Raw genomic sequence first — 19,906 nt, forward strand, 5'->3', positions numbered from 1 at the left:
ACCATCCAGCAGCCACCGTCCCAAGACCGTTGAGAACTGATCCTCATGCGGTCAACGTATAAGACTCGAGTTCAGTCAGGGCATGCTGAGCCCTTGCTGACTGATTTGCCGCACACGACTTACCAAGCTCAGAAGCCTACAACTACACTTGAGGCTGATCTCCCCAAAGAAACGGTCAATGTTATGCTCGTGAACTAACCTAATGATAGCCAAGAAGAATGCATGGATAGGTCCGAGCACATGGTGCAAGCAATGTTGGAGAAGATTGACCGCATGGAAAGCATGCGGTCCTCAGCCAATTTGTCCCATCATGAGGCCAATTCCCTTCACTTGGAAGATGCAGCTCCAAAGTAGATTCCCCCGTCGGCCTCGCAGGACAGGTCTGTCGCTCGAATGGTTTCACATGCAGACATTGACGCCATGGTAACCCACAACTTGAAGAATAGACAGATCCCGGGAATGCAGGGGACACCACTTTCCCAAAAGCCATACCCCTACTACATTGATCAGGTTTCGTTTCCCTTGGATTACCAAAAGGGGAAGCTACCCCTTTTCAATGGTACAACATCCCACAGCAGCTTATCGCACATTTCCAAGCAACATGTAGAGAGAGAGTGGTTGATGGGAGACTCCTCCTCCGTCAGTTTGTTGAAACTCTTGATGGCCCATCCATTCAGTGGTATGCTCAGCTTCCCCAAAATTCAGTACACACTTGGGAAGAGATGGAACAACTGTTCTACTAGCATTTCAATGAGGTCGAGAGAGAGGTACCCCCACCTGCAAATTTGTACAACCGGGTACCCCCATCTGCAAACTTTGATCGGAACGACTATTGGGTCAAGCATAAAAATAAGGTCTATCCTTTCGAAAAGGATTGGGTTCTCGCACTACTTCGACTATTGCTAGAGCATAATATGATTGGGTTTCCTGATCAAGCTGGTCTCGATACTCATGCAAACTACCTCGTTTATCATCGAAGGATAAACCACCCCACAGAGGAATGATACACACTCAAAGACTTCATCGAGGCTCTAATCTATAAGGATCAGATAAAGCTTAAATAACTTAAGAAAGCATTCAGGGCAGCTGAGGCCTCCCTTGTGGTGACAGTATAGGAAGAAGACGAAAGCTTGCGCCCAACAGATGAGCTGCCATCAGATCTTCTGTAGGCCCTGTTTAATATGTTGCTCCAACAAGGACTCGTCACACCAAAGCCAGCGACGCAGGCCAGACTTCTTGCTCAGGAAACTGAGAATCAGAATCACTGGTGCCTGTACCATCACATCTAGGGCGACAAGTTGAGCAAATGCTATGTGTTTGAAGCAGTGGTTGCGAAGAAAGTGTGGATAGGTCATTGCTTATGCCATTATAGAAGCAAACCCGCAAGTCAATACTCCCATCCCAGAGGGTGTTTCAATGCAAGATTCCAATGATGATGCCTCCAATTCTACTGAATCTTCAACTTCTCAGCAATGAGGAGTTTATCATGGGCACAACAGACTCAAGTCCTTAAAGCGAGAGGAAATTCGTCAAGTTGGGGCTGCTCACAAACCTAGTAAGACAGATCAAGCACCTCCAAATGGAGCCAGGAGGAGACGAGTGCCAAGTGCTATTCATCGGAAGAACAAGATTCCTCAACCACTAGTCGAGTAGGAAGTTCTCAAGCATCTTCCTTCATTGCCGACCGTACAGGACTTCATCCCCGACGTGATCTTCCTTACTCCCTCATCTCATCAGGAAGACATCCTTGGGCCATCTTTTGCTTTGTGCACGTTCAATGAGCGTGACGACATTAAAAGCAACCCTCAATGGTCTAAACAGGGGGAAAGACCCAAAGGATCCCCTCCACACGTCCAACTCCGGTGATGACATAAAAAGCTGCTAAAATCTGTTTGATGAGGGGAATGACCGTAAAGGTCCCTCACTTACCAACCCCACTTCTTCTTCTTCCTCTTCTTCTTCTGCTCCTTCCTTTTCTATATCTCCTGTAGGTACAATCAGAGAATTTCGAGACTTTGAAGGCCTTGATACAGAACTCGAGGGAACTAGTATTAGCAAGTTGCATCGGAGGTGGCCGAGAAAACTCCGGCCCAACTGGCTGGGTTCTTAACAGTTGTTGGTGCCCTGGAGGCTCGAACCAAGGCAGAGACATCTTCTTCTACTGGGCAGCACATGAAATCTAAAAAGATTCAGTGGCCTCTTAAGCCTGACTTTGATCAGAGGCTGAGGGGGTCAAGAGGGTAGAGCTTCTATTCTCAGGAAGCTTGCCACATGGTGCAGAGCTATGAAGCATCAACTAGTATGGGGAATACACTACAGATACCCAAGCAAGGACCGGGTGATTCCTATGAGGGTGCCTCTCATCCCACAATCGTTGAATATCAACTCCTTTTTAACTTTCAAATCGAGCTTCTGTAGTCTGATATGTTGTCCATGATCAAGGTTGACCCTTCCGTTGCCAGCATGAGAATAGTACACAAATCATGTCCCACGCTGGAGCCCTACTGGAAGCAAAGATGTCAAGATTGTGGGTCTCTACATTTGAGGTTAATGAAAGGCCTTTTGAGTCCACTTATGAGGAGTTGCAGGAGGCCCCAAAGGATCGGGAAGAAGGTGGACAAGCCACGACGAAAGAACTTCAGGAGATTCTTAAGGATGAAGCTGACCCCAGGCCCACTTTCATTTCGGCAAATTTGTCACTAGAAGAAAAAGAGGGTTTTATCGCGTCTTTGCCCAGAAATATCGTGAGATGCTTGGTTTAGATCCCCAAATCACAGTCCATCGCCTTAGCATCGATTTGACTAGCAAGCTTGTAAAACGAAAATCGAGGAGGTTTAGGCCTGATCTGGAAATGTAGATCGATGCTGAGGTGAGCAAGCTCAGGCAAGCAGGCTTCATTCTTGAAGTGAAGTACCCAAAGTGGCTAGCGAATGTTGTACCAATCAAGAAAAAAAATGGTCAAATTAGGGTTTGCATCGATTTTCATGACTTGAATGCCGCTTGCCCAAAGGATGACTTCCCGTTGCCGTTTATGAAGATGATAATTGGTTCCACAGCTCACTGCTAGATCTTCTCCTTCATGGATGGATACTCTGGGTACAATCAGATACGGATGGCGCCATAAGATGAGGAAGACACGCACCCCATTCTTGACTCTAAAAGGGATCTTCTGCTACAGGATGATGCCTTTCGAGTTGAAGAAAACCAGTGCTACATATCAAAGAGCAATGACCACCATCTTCAAGGGCATGATGCACAAGGAGGTGGAATGTTATGTGGATGACTTGGTGGTGAAGTTCAAAAGGAAAGATGCTCATATGCAAGACCTTGAAAAGGTGTTCGAATGGTTACGCCTTCATCAGCTCAAGATGAACCCGTTGGAATGAGGTTTTGGTACACGTTCAGGAAAGTTCTTGGGGTTCATTGTCAGAGCCGAGTGCTTGAACTTGAGCAAGTCAAGATCAAAGCAATCCAGGAAATCCCACCACCGACTATAAGCCTTTTACACACCTGTTAAAGAAAGATACCACATTCATCAAGCATGAAGCATGTCAGGCGATGCTTGATGACTGGTTAGGTGCCTTGATCTCACCTCCTCGGATCTAGGTGATCGGGTGACACCGTCTCAGGTTCGAAAGACCCAAGACCTGAGATTGCTCTCTAGGGAACCTTGTTCAAGGACAAGGGTAGGTATCCAACTAGTGAGAGAGGAATTTTCAGTGTGAGCTGGGGACCAACCTCACCTGGGTTTGTGACTTACTCGGGCTGACTCACATGAGTGCCCTTTTAGATCATGTCGGAAAACCCCCTAGCTGCTTTAGCTGGTTCAGAATCGGCTCCCTTGGCCTGCAATCTTCTTGTTTTCTACACAACACTACTATGGTTAATTTGCAAGGCAAGTGGGTCAAAGAGACCCACCCTTGTCTTAGGGCATTATACGTTCATATGAGAGAATGATAAAATAAAAAGTTAAAATAAGGATTGAAAAGAGAAGAGAATTTGATGAAGGGACAAGACTAGCATGACGGTTGGAAAGTTACTGACTTGGAGTGGTAGCAAAATGGGCATGGTTCTTAAGACCAGCATGACAGCAATACTGCTCGAAACCAAGGACGACATGGCGGTGCTAGACTAAGTCTACCCTCGGTCAAGTGAGAAGAGAAAAGAGTGAAGAGAAGAAAAGGGGACGAAGAGAAAGAGAACGAGACGACAGAAGGAGGAAGAACCAAAATGGTCATGGGCATCGCCATTGGCATCATGAGAAGACGCCACGTCCCTTGCGGGCAGCGATGGCTTCTAGTGAGGCTTATGACGATAGCTCCCGATGAGCCACATGACGCAAAAAGTGGAACACGAGAGAATCCCATGGACGGCAACAAGCATCGCCATTGGCAACGCGAGAACGTAACACATCCCTTGTGGACAGCGATAGCTTCTGGCAAGGCGCACGACGAGAACTTCTCTTGAGTTGCATGACAATTACCTCTCATGAAGGTCACGACGATGGGTGTAGAGTGGCACGGAGGGAGGCTACGCATGGCGATGGGTATTGTCGCAACCCTTTGCGGACGGCGATGGACATCGCTGCCTGCAGTAGTCACACTATAGAGTGAAGCTCCCGTAGACGACAATAAACTTCGCTACCCTCTTTCCTTGTTGAGACATCGAGGATACATAAACGGACGACGATGAGCAGCGTCTACAAGCCCCACTAAGAGATAGGACAGAAGAAGAAAGAAGCTCGCACATGGCGCTGCTATCACCATGCGCCGCCTGTGAGACTATCGGAGAGGAATGCACATTAGTACCACTACCGTGCATGGCCTTTGAATGAAGCTTAAATGGAGAAGAGGAAGAAGAACAAGAAGAGGAGAGAAGAAGAAGAAACGAAAAAAAAGAGAGAGAAGATCTACCTTGAGCATAGGGGGACCGGTCCAAAAGTTTCCCTCACCTTACTCTCTCTCCAAACGTGGCTCAACAATTAGAAGAAAGAAAAACTTTATTCAGTGAAAACTCTCTCTTTTACAAAGGGTTGATTCCATTTTGTTGTTTTTTTACGTACAATGATGATACGTGGTATATATAGAATTTGCCCCGAAAATGGGTGGTTGATTAAAAGTAACCCTAATTTCTAGAAATTAAGATTAAATTGAATTAAAATAAATTATAAAATAGGGTGCAAAATGACATATTTGCCCCTTCCTAACAATTTGTGAAATTCCAGAACAGTCCTTGTGTTGCCTTAGAACGTGCATGATATTTCATGGATGATCCAGGGTTGTTCTGATGCCCGGTTGATCGAAAGATGATTGTTTTCTTGTAGGGCTCGACATGACAATGTATTTGATGTCAACTTCGAGCCATGGATCGTGTTTTTAGGCCACGATCATGTGTCTTGAAATTTGGATGAATCTTGAAATTTTAGATCTATAGAGTGCTCGTTCCTTGATGTTTTTATGTGATTTCTTTGCTGAATCACATTGAGCATACCGTTAGAATCGTGGGGTAATAAACGCAGCTCGATTACTTGCCCGAACGAAAATTTTGCAACTTTGGAATTTTGTTCGGAATCTGAAATTTCCACGATGGAATTTGTAGTCACTTCATCGGCTTCGTGTGTGGAATCCGACCATTCATCATGTACAAGGTTCGGGCCAACGATAGCCCGAGACCTTACGCTCGTGATGGAATTGGTCTCGCATCGATCAAGCTTGTGAGTGGTTTAATTTGGCCACTCAAGTGAGGTGTGACGTTGCTGATTTTCCTACACTTTCTTCATAGATCCTCAACTTCACTCTAGTTTTTCTTCGTGCTTGAGTGTCATCGCAGGGCGTGCCATATATCAAAGCACTCATCTTGACGAGACGAACATGCTCATAAAATTTGAATGGGATCTGACTTGGGACGGGCGAGATATGAATGTTGAAAGTCACTATTCGTGACTACCCCTTCAATGGTGTGGAGTTGCAGGGTGGCCACATAGGAACAATGTGTGGCTCTTCCTGTTTCACTCTTTCCTCAATTACGTTTTCCTAAAGTGTTCATTTAAGCTGAAAGATGACCCCTAGGGGTTTTCAATCGTTTCAGATCCAATGGCAGTAGTCCCACAACAAATTGAGACACCGAAAATGTATCTCTAGCAATAGGATCCATTTCAGGGTGCTAGAGGCTGATTCTTCTGAAACTGTTTCTTAGTTTGCACTACCTTAGACATGCCAGACTGCGATTAAACTTGGTAGGAGACTTTTGAGAGACCACATGAAGATATTGGCCAGTTCTGGGGCTATTCTAAGCCATCAGAATTTCCACTTTTTCCTAGGCTTTTATGAGCAGGGGCCCCATGATGATGAAAAATATCTTCCAATAACATGCCCTGCTGAATGTTGTGATTCGAGAGAATTGATAAGTACAATCATTCGAGAAGTTTGAGGGATCCTGTCAAAGTCCCATCCTGGAGGGACTATTCATGATTCTGACAGCTTAAGGATTTTGTAGGGACCTCATTGACCAGAATCAGACCTATGTGGAGGCCAAGTGCTATGAACCTTTGGTCCACATTGTTTGCTACTACACAAGGTTTGCTTTTGATATTCAGGTTATCTCTGTAGGTTCCATCTAGCGGAGTCCAGTCAGGGGCTTCTGACCTGTCCCGAAAGTCTGGGACTGTTGCTAGGAGAATTTTGTAAAGGCGGCCTCGTGGGCCCCTTCTTGTCGGATCCAGAAGGTTTGGGCCTGTCGACCAAGGAAGGTTTTAGGCAAGGAAATCTCATGGCGAGGAATACCCTGAAGTCTTCGGCAGGTTAGGCCCTGGCTTCTTCAATTTCTTTCCTTCGTGATAGTCTTTAGCATTTCGGAGGGATCGTTTTATCGACATCCTTACCCTCAAGGACTCTTGTTGTTGTGGGAGATCTTATGCGGCTCTCACTCCCTGGAGAGCCATTTTGTGTTGTTGATGTTAAAGTGTGGGAGATCTTTTGTGGCTCTCACTCCCTGATAAACCATTTAGTGTTGTTGATGTGTGAGAGATCTTATGCAGCTCTCACTCCATGACGAGCCATTCGGTGTTGTTGATGTGTGGGAGATCTTATGCGGACCTCACTTCCTGGCCAGCCATTTTGTGTTGTGATTGGATGCTGGCATTTGAGAATTTTAAGTAGACCTCATTAGCTAGGATTGTGACTGTTTGGAAATTGAGTGTCGGATGAAGTGACGGTAGTGCGTCAACCTGTTTTGTCGGTCCAAGCACCCTTTGCAGGGTTCCACTTAAACAGGGGAAGTGGCACCGTAAGGACGGTTTTCACCAATGTCTGTTATTTCTGGGCTCTTTTACCCATGACCTTTAGGTCATAGCCGCCCTTTTCATCTGTGTTTGCTCACGGTGCATTTCTGAGGTCTTCACTGTGCCTAGTTTTTGTTTTTCATAGAACTCTTTCACTCATGGTTTTATGACCATGCCCATCTGTCATTTTTAGTCATGGCGTTCCCTTTGTCCAAGTGTACACCATGCCCATTTTTTTTTGAAGGCATGTTTTAGGGTCGTGCCTTTGAGACTTATGCGAAGTTTTTTAACATCATGTGGCTAGGACGTGCACTATAGTTTAGGGTATGGTAGTCTGTAGAGGCCATGAAGTGAGTATGGTGGTGACTTTTTACTCACTTTGCGGAGATGGCAAGAGGCTACCTATGAAGGATGAATGATGTACGAATGGTGGGTGAGAGTGGTGACCCACTAGCTAACAGCCAATATGGATTGCGGAATGGTTCGTCGTTTAGTAAGCATGGGTAAGACTCACTAGGGAATCATGGATAGTAATGATGAAGTGAATGAATTCATTAGGGAAGCAATGAAGGTGGCATGAGCACACGAGCGGGTCGGTTAGGGAAAGCGTGCAAGAGGATGCATGTATAAGGGGGTGTGCACGTTCGTGGGGGCATGTTTAAGGTAATGCCTCAAGGACCTTGGCGAAGCAGTTTAACACCATGCAACCAGAACATCCACTATAGTTTAAAGTCATATAGCTTGGACCGTGGTTACACAGTTTAAAGTCATACAACAAAGAGCATGCAGCTTAAGGTCATGTAACTAGACCTCCGCTACAGTTTAAGGTCATATAGTTTGGACCAGGGTTGGGTCACCATGAAGGTAAAGCTGCATGCGGGATAGCTATGTGGATAGAAATCTAACTCCTAGGAATAAAGACAGTTAAGGCTATACATACACAGAGAGATTTAGATGAAGATGGTCGCCCCACGAGGAGAGTCAAGCAGAAGAGACTTCATTGGGGATTAGGAAGGCCAGTGTGACTCCACGAGGATAATGACTAATGGTATGTATGTAACTCTACTGAGAATGACATGCCAGAGCACAGATGAACCTTACTGAGGGTTGAAGGGATAAAGATGGCCCTAACTCCCTGGGGATAGTGAGTCACAATAGGATGTGACTTTTACTGGGGATGTTGGTGCGAAACAAACACATTGGGGATTCAAGGGGTAGGTATGAACTGTACATACATCTAACTCCACTAGGGATGTTGATGAAACCTTAGCAAAGAGGTGGTCCATCTCTCGGTTAAGGTTATACGTATGGACCATTTGTCACGTCATGCGTTACAATTTTAGGGTCTTGTAGCTCGAACGACGGCTATGCAGTTTCAACTCATGCGGCTAGGACCATGCAGTTTAAGGTCGTACAACTAGACCTTCACTATAGTTTAAAGGTCATATAGTTTGGACAGTGGCTGTGTAGTTTAAGGTCATGCAGCACGGACCAGGGCTATGCAGTTTAAGGTCATGCAGCACGGACCACAGCTGTGCAGTTTAAGGTCATGCAACATGGACCAGGGCATGCAACATGGACCACAACTATGCAGTTTAAGGTCATGCAGCATGGACCACAACTGTGCATTTTAAGGTCATGCAGAATGAACTAGGTCTATGCAATTTAAGGTCATGCAGCACGGACCACAACTATGCATTTTAAGGTCATGCAGCATGAACTAGGGCTATGCAGTTTAAGGTCATGCAGCATGGACTACGGTGTGGTGAGGGAGTGTAACTCTACGGGGAATGGAGCTGTCACTAGAGACTAGACCCCCTCAGGAGTGAGACTGTGGTGCACAGAATGAACTTCTTGAAGATGAGGATGATGGTCCAGATGGGAGTGTCATGGCAGGCGTGTGGCACTAGGTGTTGGATGGTGCATGGAGCATTAGGCCTAGATGACGAGTGCACAATGTTAGGTCCCTAGGTGAGGCACCCGTTGATAGCCCTTTGACGAAGCGCACGCCGGCGGACCTTTGATGAAGCATGCGACGATAGCTCCCTGACAAGGCGTGTGGTGATATCTCCTTGACGAGGTGCACGATTATAGCCTTTGGGTGAACCGCGTGTCCTTTCGTGTCTCGGGCTTGACTTGCCCCGGCCTGGTCTTATTGTCGTCAAGAGCTAGGGACTGGAGCATCATTTTGAATTTTTCAAGGCAGTTTGCGGCACTACTAGGTATAAAAGGGGGAAAGCCCCATTTTCTTGGTACCAAAAGGTAAAACAGTTTAAGAGCTTTTAGAGAGGGAGAGGGCCTAAGCTTCTGGCGAGAGACTTTCGATAAGAGCTTCCTGGCCAAACTTTGCAATAGACAGGCCTTCAAGAGCTTTTCTGACGAGCTTTAACAGGTTGTGAGCCTGCACAAAGTTCTTACAAGCTTTTTTTAATAGCAATGAGACTCTTCGGGGCCTCTCAGAACCTCAACAAGATTTGCCGTGGTGCTCTTACGGAGTTCTAGTGCTTCTCCAGTCGTTCCTTTGTTGAAAGGGGAGGTTGCAGAGAGGCTAGTGGGAGATTTTACGGTCCTTTGACTATCAGGGGAGAAGAAAGTGAAGATGCAGTGGGCACACCAGAAACTTAGTGGAATTCCGGTGAGTTTTGTGGCAAACTTCTGAAGTGCCAAAATAGGGAGAAGAGAAGTCTGCATGGTCATGGGGAACGTTTTTGGGGATCCTGGTGGTTTTTGCGATATTTATGACTGTCATAACAAGGTTAGATAGGGATTCTTGTCGGGCTGAGAAGTGTTTTCTGACGGGCAGAAGCCACGCCGGTAGGCGAACGAACAGGGTCAGACGAGGATTCCCGACAGGTGGAGAAGTGTTTCCAGCGAAACCCGAAGGGTTGTGAGGGAGGCGAAAGGTTGTGAGAAGATGGACCTTCATGAGGGGCTACAGTTGGGGGAACCGAATAGGAGTGGGAGTCAATGCCCACCAGAAATTGGGAATAGTGGGAACCGTGGCCCTTCAATGGCATGCATGACATTAAGTCACATGGAGCGCTGCCTATGTTTCCCTCAGCCCCACATGATGATAGCCATGCTTGAGGGCATGCTCCTCCCGACGATGGTCTCATGCGGCATTGGCCTACCTGTGGTGATGGTAGAACACGGCAATGTGTTGCGCACGACGATGATTGCGCACAGTGTTGAGTTGCTCGTGGCAATGACCACAGACGATGATGTCTTGTAGGGGTTAAGAGTGATGGAAAATGAGGAGGCCCTGTCGCTGTAGTCTGTTGGAAGCCAAGTCCTCTAGCACAATCGTGAAGTCCATATTGTTTTTGAAGGAAGGGAATCCATCCTGGACCGGCTCCTTTGAAGCTAGCCATGCCCCGCCAGATGAATTGCAGCTGACTCGAAAATGGTTGGCTTCTTCTTTTTGGCCTGTAACCATCCTCTTTGGTGGTTTTACTTCTTCTTCATGAGGAGAGCATTTCTTTGGTGGGTTTGCTTCTACTTCATGAGGAGAGCGCTTCTCTTTGGCATGTAACCATCCTCTTATCCCCAGATGCAAGAGCTTTGTAACTTCCCTAATAATGGGTTTTTGATTGTAGCATGTACCTTTTTCTAATGCAATAAAAGAAATGAACTTCCTTTGAGTTGGCTCGATGTTTCTCATATTCATTTCTTTCTTTTTACCACATGCACTGCATTTAAGAGATATGTTAGGGATAATACTTCTTCAACTACCTCCCATTTATTAGGGGCATCTCCTCTTCTCCATCAGAGTTTACCAATATATAGGACCCATTTGGTGTGACCTTCTTGACTATGAATGATCCTTCCCACTTAGGTTCGAACTTTCGTTTGCAGCGCCCATGCATGACAATCGGTCTATTGACTACTAGGACAAGATCCCCACGAGCGAATGAGCAAACCTTGACAGACTTGTCAAAGGCTCTCTTCATTCTTCCTTGATTGAGCTCGAGGTTCTGCTGAGCCTCTAACCTCTTTTCATCAAGGGCATCCAACTCTCGGTAACGGAGCTTGACCCTGTCATCTTCAGTGAGTCCCTGATCTATAGCGACACGGAGTGAGGGTATTTGAACCTTGAGGGGTAAGATCGCCTCACCTCCGTAGACCAGGAAATAAGGAGTAGAGTTTGTAGCATTCCGAGTGGTGGTGCAATAGGCCCACAGAGCTTCAGGTAGTTTCTCATGTTAATTCTTCTTTGACTTTGAAACTGACTTCTGGAGCACTCCGCACAGAGTTTTGTTGAATGCCTCAGCTAACCCGTTGGCTCAAGGGTAGTACATAGTTGTGTACTTCCACTCAAAACCAAACTGGTTGACTAAACGATCAATGTGAAGGCCCCTGAACTGAGGGCCATTATCAGAAATTATTCGGTTTGGAGCCCTAAACCGGTATATAATGTGGTGGTGCACAAAGTTGGCCACAGTGGTCCTTGGAACTTGCTTAAGAGGGTTTGCCTCAGCCCACTTGGAGAAGTAATATGTCGCTACTAGAATGAAGGTATGATCCAAGGCGGAAGGAGGGTCAATGGGTCCTACAATATACATACCCCACTAGTAAAGGGATCATGATGTTACTGTAAGATGGAGAGGCTCTGGGGACTAATGAATGAGGCTTGAGTGTGTTTGGCACACCTGGCCCCTTTTGGTATAGTTTTTGGCATCAGCCACCATGGAAAGCCAATAATAACCGAGTCTTCGTATACACTTGTAAAGTTTAGGGCCGAACTGATGCAGCCCGCAGATAGCCGAGTGCACTTCTTCGAGTACTTTGGTTGCCTCTTGTGCATCGACACATCTGAGGAGGATTTCATCAAATGATTGACGAAAGAGAACATCCCCATCAAGAAGGGTGTACTTAGTGGACATCTGCCGTTTACCATTTCGTTCTGCCCAATCATCAGGTAGCCGTCCATGATTTATGACGTTCATGATAGGCTCCCTCCAATCTTCCACCTGTTCAACCTTTGCACACATCGAGTCAAAGAATTTAGGCTCCTGCTTCTCGGCCTTGGATTCTTTACCTTGGGACATTTCTTGCTCTGCCTTAATGACATCCTTGGCTGCAAGGAGCGCTCCGAATGGATAAGGTGAGCATTCAGGTAAGACATCCCTCTCATCATCTGCATCAACTTTGATTCTCAAGTCGACATGTCTTATTCGGTTTCCTAGACAGGCGTGGGTCTTGATGAAGACAGTTGAATGGTCTTGATGAAGACAGTTGAATGGTGGCCTCGAGCTTTGAGAGCACCTCAGCCTACCACTTTAGCCTTCTAAGGATATGACTCAGGGAGAAGTCATCAAACAGGACCATATAAGATTTGGTCGTGTCATGATAAGGCTTGAGAGTATCCTTCCTCATGTCATAAATCCCTTGAAGCTACCGGATGACCATCTTAGAGTCACCGAAGATATTTAGCTGCTCCAGCTCAAGTTCCTAGGCAATCTCCAGTCCGATTATGAGCGCTTGATACTCAGCTTCATTATGAGAAAACGTCTCTACAAGTGTGAAGGATAGAGGAATCATTCCATCATTAGGAGTCAGGAATTCAACTCCGGCACCCCCTCTATCAAACTGAAATGCTCCGTCAAAGTACATTTCCCACAGCTGAGATAGTACCGTATAGAAAACTTCTTCATCCGGAAGGTCACTTGATAGGGGAGATTCTGAACGAACTAGGTGAACCGCAAGGAAGTCTGCTAAGGCTTGACCCATGACTGCCTTATGTGGTTCATATGTGGTGTCGAACTCCATCAGCAATGATGCGCACTTAGCCAAGCGTCCTGACAAGCATGGACGAGTCATAAGGAACTTGACCGGGTCCGCCTTAGAGATTAACTTGACCGCGTGACCTAGCAAGTAATGACGGAGCTTCTGTACCGCAAAGATCAAGGCTAGGCACATCTTTTCGATGGGAGGGTAATTCTTCTAGAATCCCTGTATTCTGCAGCTGAGATAATAGAGCGCTGCTTCTTTCCCTCCATCATTGTTCTACGCTAGGAGTGCCTCGAGTGACTCATCAAGGGTGGTCACGTATAGGATGAGAGGCCTTCTTAACACTGACATAGAGAGTACTAGTGGATTCAAAAAGTACTGCTTGATGTCATCGAGCACAGCTTGGCACGCTTCATCCCATATGAAGGGTGTGTCCTTCTTTAGGAGGTGTGAAAAAGGCCTGTATCATCCTGAAAGGTTTGAGATGAACCTCCGAATGTAGGTGAGATGTCCTTGAAGAGACTGTAATTCATGGAGGGTCGTAGGAGGTGGCATGTCTTGAATTTCCTTGATTTTGACCGGCTCGATCTCCAGCCTGTGGTACCTCAAGATGAACCTTAAGAATTTTCCTGAGTGTACATCGAAGGTGCATTTCAAGGGGTCCATCTTGAGTTGGTGACACTATAGCCATGCAAATACCTTTTTAGGTCTGGTATATGAGCGTCTTTTGTTTCAGATTTCATGACCAAGTCATCCACATAGCATTCGACCTCCTTGTGGATCATGTCCTTCAAGATGGTTGTCATGGCTTACTGGTACGTGGCACCTACATTCTTTAACCCGAAAGGCAATGCAGTGGCCTCTTCATCGTCTGGTGCCATTTTGATCTGATTAGAATCAGAGTACCCATCCATGAAGGAGAAGATCTGGCAACGAGTTGTAGATTCAATAACCATCTCGGTGAATGGCAGGGGGAAGCCATCCTTGGGGCAGGCGATATTTAGGTCGTAGAAGTCAATATAGACTCTGATTTGGCAATTTTTCTTCTTGATTGGGACGACATTCGCCAGCCATCTTGGGTATTTGACTTCACGTATGAATCAGCTTGCCTGAGCTTATTCACCTCAGCATCAATCTGCATCTCAAGGTCGGGTCTAAACCTTCTTGATTTCTGCTTCATGGGTTTGATGGTGGGATTAATATCGAGACGATGGACAACTATTTGAAACTTTAGACCGGGCATCTCATGATAATGCCAGGCGAAGAGGTCCCGATTTGCTCGGAGAAGGGAGATATAACTTTCTTTCTCCTCTGGGGGAATTTTGGCTGAGATGAAAGTTGGCCTTAGGTCGACCTCATCCCCTAAGTTTATCTCTTCAAGATCATCAGTCGTGGCCTGACCTCCTTCTTCCCACTCTTCAGGAGCTTCTTGAAGTTTCTTGTCAGAGGACTCACAAGGATTTTCATTGACCTCGAGTGTAGAAACCCATGATCCTGACATCTTGGCTTTTAGGAGGGTCTGCATGTGGGAGAGGACTCCCGGTCTCTGGCTGATTCAGGCAATAGAAAGGTCAGCTTTGAATGGGGAGTCCATGACCTAGTGACTGGATCACTTGGTGCTTGCCCCAAGCTAGGTGACGCTTCATGAACCTGGATCATGTGGTAGGCTTCATGGCAATAGGAGCTCTAAGATGACTCGATCTTAGCTGGGGCTGCCACGCGTGAGCGACTGTCGAGAATCTAGCAGCCTGGGCCAACATCTCTTTAAGGCGCTTTTGTTGCGCCTTGCTGAGGCTGGTGCCTCTGAGATCTCTGTTTAGAGAGTCGAAGTTTGGGCATTGCCGAGTTGCACTTGTAAAAGAAATAGAAGATGGGGGAGGAGAAGAAGGGTTAGAATGTTTTGGGTAGCTTTTTACATCGTCGCTGGAATTGGACGTGTGCAGGAGGTGTTTTAGGTCTTACCTTATCTTTGACCATTGAGGGGTGCTTTTAGCGTCGTCACCCATATTGGACAAATGCAAGAGGTATTTTGGGTCTTGCCTCAGATTTGACCATTATGGGGTGCTTTTAGCATCGTCACCCATATTGGAGGAATCCCGAGCTGTTGGTGACTCAGGGACATCCGCCTAATTGGACAAAAGGACAAGGCAAGCTGCACCTAGGATGAAGTCCTACAAGGTCGGCAGTGGGGGGAGAGGACTGAAAAATTCTTCCTTGACTGGTGGCTGAGGAAGATGATTCCTTCAACGGGCTGACCTATGTGCTTGCCGTCTCCTTCAGGATCCCTGAGGGGGTGTTTGGGCCGTTCTATAGGGGTGGTGAGTAGTTTTGGCTTGGTGGACCACCTCATGCTTCAGGGATTTCAGCCTACGTTGCTCATGATAAACTTCCTAGGGCTAAGAAATAGAGGGCTCCGAAGGGTCGAGTGTGTGCTCATAGGGGGCCAGTAGTGTGGCTTCCTCTTGGACGAGAGCGATGGCTTGGACACGTTCTTGGAGAACTACACAAATAATGTGGCCTTGCTGGACCTTCTCCGTGACTATAGCTTCGAACCCAGAGCACTCTTTGAGTTCTTGGCTCCATACTTGGTGATATGGGCAATAGAAACTTTCCGTACCCTGGGCAAGATGCTTAGGTTGCCGGACGGGCTTGAGAGTGACGAGACCCTGCTGGAGCATTGCTTCGAAGAGGGCCTGTAGAGGGTCTTGCTTAGTGTTTTCCTGGGCTTGAGTCGGGACGTCTTCTTATACAGCCGGAAGAGGTACTTGAGGGTGTCTTTATGGGATGCGATGAACTTTTTAGCACTGATGGATCTTCTTTACCAAGAGTTCATGGAAGCCAGTCCATTTGTTGACGTCATGGCCTCGTATCTGGTGATTTGTGCACCAGAGGTTCTCAGTCCATGGAGGTAGGAACTTAGGTTGTCTTGTCGGCTTGGAAGTGATGAGTCCTTCTTTGAGCATTATGGAGAAAAATGCACAGAGGATATCAGGTACTCTTCACCCTCTTGGATTGTTACTATGTGAGAAGCCTCAGTTGCCCCAAATTCTTTCTTCAACTCTTCGAGCTTTATCTGACCCTTGTTGATAAGGGCTTCGATAGTGTCGTTAAGCTTATAACAGTCATGAGTGGGTTGGGGTACTCTCCTGTGATAGGCGTTGTACCTCTCATTTGTCTCCTGTCCAGAAGGCTCTGCGGTACTGACCTCTGGCAATTGGATCATGTTCTATTCTAGCAGCAGTCATAGCAGTGCAAGAGTGCACCCCTTGTCGAAGGAGTAAACCTCATTCTGGTGTTGGATCCAGAAGTCATTTCACTTAGCCTTTTTGGGGGTGGGACATTATTGTAAGACTGCTACTTGCCCCCAGCCTGAGGCGTCTATTCCTTGAAGAAGTCTAGAGCCTGAGGGACAGCTTTGATGGTGTCAGTCACGGTGACAGTCGTGTTGATCACCGCTTTTTGCTGGTTGCCCCGACTATTGCAGCAGGAGTTTGAGCTGGAGGGTTACCGATGAGAGCTGCCATGGTCCATGAACAATCCCTCAATATGAACTACCTTAGAGATGAGCTCTGACATGGAGGGTTGATTGGATTCCTAGACATGCAGGGCGATCTCGAGAAGCATATTCCGTATGCAGGTCTGGACCGCTTCCTTCTTAGTCATGGGAGTGACATGAAAGGTTGCTAATTCTCTCCATCGGGTGATGAACTTGTCAACCGGCTCACAAGGGTCTTACATCAGAGTGAGGAGCTCGATGGTTTCCGTGTTCCTTTAGACTTTGTAGAAGCGTTGGTAAAACAACTGCTCCATTTCTTGTCACGTGTGCACTGAGTTTGGAGGCAGCCAAGCATACCACTGGAAGGATAGCCCTTCGAGAGTATCGACAAACTGATGGAGGAGGAGGAGTCCGATAGGCCCCGTCTCCCAACAGGCTGCTTGGAAGTGAGCAGTATGCTGGTGAGGGGACGTAGTACCATTGAACAGGGGAAGTTTCCCGTTTTGGTAGTTTGGGGAAATGACGCCTGGTCAATGTACTAAGGGTACAGCTTCTGGTAGTGCAGCGCCTCCTACATGCCTGGGACCTTTTTCTTGAGACTATGAGCCACCACAAAATCTATGTTAGTTTGGGAAACCTCGCAAGAGGCTGAGATGTCTTGGGAGGCCGATGGGGGAGTTTGTCTCGGAACTGTGTTCTCACCGGTCAGGGAGTCAGTCTCATGGTGAGGAGAAGAGGACATGGAGGCTTCTAGGCATTCCATCTTTTCGAGGATGGACTACATCATTACTTCAAACCGGTTCATTTGCTCTTCTTGGGCATCATCACGCTCGTTAATCACCATGACACTGACTGTTTCTTCTGGGAGGTCAAAGCCAGGTGGAGCAGTGGACTGTCAAGGTTGGCAAGTCGTGCGTGGCAAGTCAGTCTGCAGGGCTCGGCGTGCCCCAACTGTACTCGAGCCTTGTATGCCAAATCTTGTGCAAACCGACTCTCGACAGTCTTAGGACTGTGGCTTCTGGGCAGTGATGACCGAGCAATATTCTTGGACCTGCTTGGGTTTTAGAGTTTGAAGAGCGAAAAAGGGATTATTGGGCAGGAGGTCGTCAAGGTGGTGACTTCAATTGTCTTGGAGGCTTCCTTGATCATGATTTGCGGGCCTCTCTTCTGCTTAATTCTGAGGCTGCTGTAGACTTCACTCAAGAACCGAGCCTGAGCTTCAGGCTGCCCTATTGTTCTTGAGCATGTCAGGGCCGCGTCTATTAGCTGGTGGAGGGAGAGGGGCCCATAGACAAAGGTCAACTTGGGTTTCTTCCTTGAAGGATGGAGGCCTCTGTCTGACATCAGACCGCTGCCCCAAATTCCTTTGTGGGGCCCAAGTGCACGGCTGACCTGAGGCTGGCTCAAGATAGTACCGTTAGGGAAGACCTTTGAGTACTAGGGCTCAAGGTGCTTGCCTCGTGTCGAAATTACGACAGAAGATGGAGCTGGTCCATAACTCCGCCTGAGTCGAGGTCGGGGACGAACATGTAAACATGGTGCGTGTGCACCTTTAGGTTAGTTGTCCCAGTGACTTGGGGGGAAGCTCGGGCTCGGTCAAAGGGTTCAACCTGAGGAGGCTGAGACCTGCGAGTTTGTGTTTGTGAGGGATCGGGTAATAGCCTATCTCTCATGGGGTGCTGCTATGTGCACCGGGAGGGAGGACGGAGTGGTCAACCCTCATGTACTCGAGGAGGCATAGAGCTAGCACTGCCCTGAGTTGTGGAAAGCAAATTCTTGGCGCATGCAGGGTTCAGCCCGAAAAGGCCTAAACCTGGATGCGAGCTCAAGGCAATGTGAAGGTTTCTCTGAGGTGTGACTTGAGTGAATGGACCACGAGCCCTTGGGTGTGTGCAAGAGGTGGAGGTCACATGATCTCTGCTTCGGTGTGTCGAGCCTCTATATGTAGACGTTTAAAGTGGTGAAGGAATATGGGGGGTTTCCTTACAGCCAACCTCAGGAGCGATGGCAATATGCTTTCCTCTCACAAAAGTGGTCGGGGCAGCCTTGCGGCGTACGTCCACAATAGGACCAGCAAAGGACTTTCCAGTTGCAAGGTGCGTGCTGTGTGTGGTGGTAGATATGCCACCGATGCAAGGGGCCTTATTGGGAGATACACCAGAACGAGGAAGTAGGGAGTCAGGGACCTTTAAGTCCCCTCGCACCAACCCAGGAAAGAACCTGGGAGCCGAACCTTGAATCCAGAATCAGAAGGAGAGTAGGGAAGGATACTTGAGCAGTTCGCTTCCCTAGGACAGTCACGAGTGCGGGGACAAGAAAGTCCCCGACTCGGATGAACGGGTTGAACAACCCAAATGCCATAGAAAGCAAAGCAGAAAGTAAAAGAGGATTCTGAACAAACAAGAGCAAACCAACTAAGGGGTAATATGTCCCCAGTGGAGTCGCCAAGCTGGTTTGGTGCCTCGATCTCGCCTCCTCGAAACTAGGTGATAGGGTGACACTATCTCAGGTTCGGAAGACCTAGAACCCGAGATCACTCTCTTGGGAACCTTGTCCAAGGACAAGGGTAGATATCCAACTAGTGACAGAGGAATTTTCGGTGTGAGGTGGGGACCAACTTCACCGGGGTCTGTGACTTACTCGGACTGACTCACGTAGGCACCCTCTTAGATCACATAAGAAAGCCCCTCAGCTGCTTTAGCTGGTTCGAAATCGTCCCTTGACATGCAATCTTCTTGTTTTTTGCACAACACTACTATGGTTGATTTGAAAGACAAGTGGGTTAAGGCATTGTACATTCATATGAGAGAATGATGAAATAAAAACTTCAAATAAGGATAGAAAAGAGAAGAGACCTTGATGAAGGGAAAAAACTAGCATGACGGCTAGAAAGTTACCGACTCGGAGTGGTAGCAAGACGGGCATGGTTCTCAGGACCAGCACGGCGGCAATACTACTCGAAACCGAGGCCGATATGATGGTGCTAGGCTAAGTCTACCCTCAGTCTAGTGAAAAAGGAAAAGAGTGAGGAGAAGAAAACGAGACGAAGAGAAAGAGAACGAGACGGCAGAGGAAGGAAGAACCCAAACGGCAATTGGCATCGCCGTTGGCATCACGAGAAGACGCCGCATCCCTTGCAGGCGGCGATGGCTTCTGGTGAGGCTTACGGCAATAGCTCCCCATGAGCCACACGGTGCTAGATGAGGAACACGAGAGAAGCTCGCGGACAGCATCAAGCATCGCCGTTGGTAATGCGAGAATGCAAGACATCCCTTGCAGACAGCGATAGCTTCTGACGAGGCGCACAACGATAAATTCTCATGAGTCGCACGCCAATGACCGCTCATGAAGTGCACAACAATGGGTGCAGAGACGCGCGGAGGGAGCCTGCGAGTGGCGAT

The 19,906-nt window shown here is 47.5% G+C and overlaps 1 protein-coding gene across 1 annotated transcript; it reads right to left on the bottom strand.

Moving 5' to 3' along the window:
* Positions 1-12,730: 12,730 nt before the first annotated feature.
* Positions 12,731-13,198, bottom strand: LOC148779824 (uncharacterized). The gene has a single exon (XM_088850617.1). It carries the CDS (start codon positions 13,196-13,198, stop codon positions 12,731-12,733), a length of 468 nt encoding a protein of 155 aa, XP_088706743.1.
* Positions 13,199-19,906: the final 6,708 nt, after the last annotated feature.

The sequence above is a fragment of the Amborella trichopoda genome, chromosome 11 (assembly GCF_054954075.1).
Source record: "Amborella trichopoda isolate Santa Cruz 75 chromosome 11, AtrichopodaSantaCruz75HAP2 v2.0, whole genome shotgun sequence".
NCBI lineage: Eukaryota > Viridiplantae > Streptophyta > Magnoliopsida > Amborellales > Amborellaceae > Amborella > Amborella trichopoda.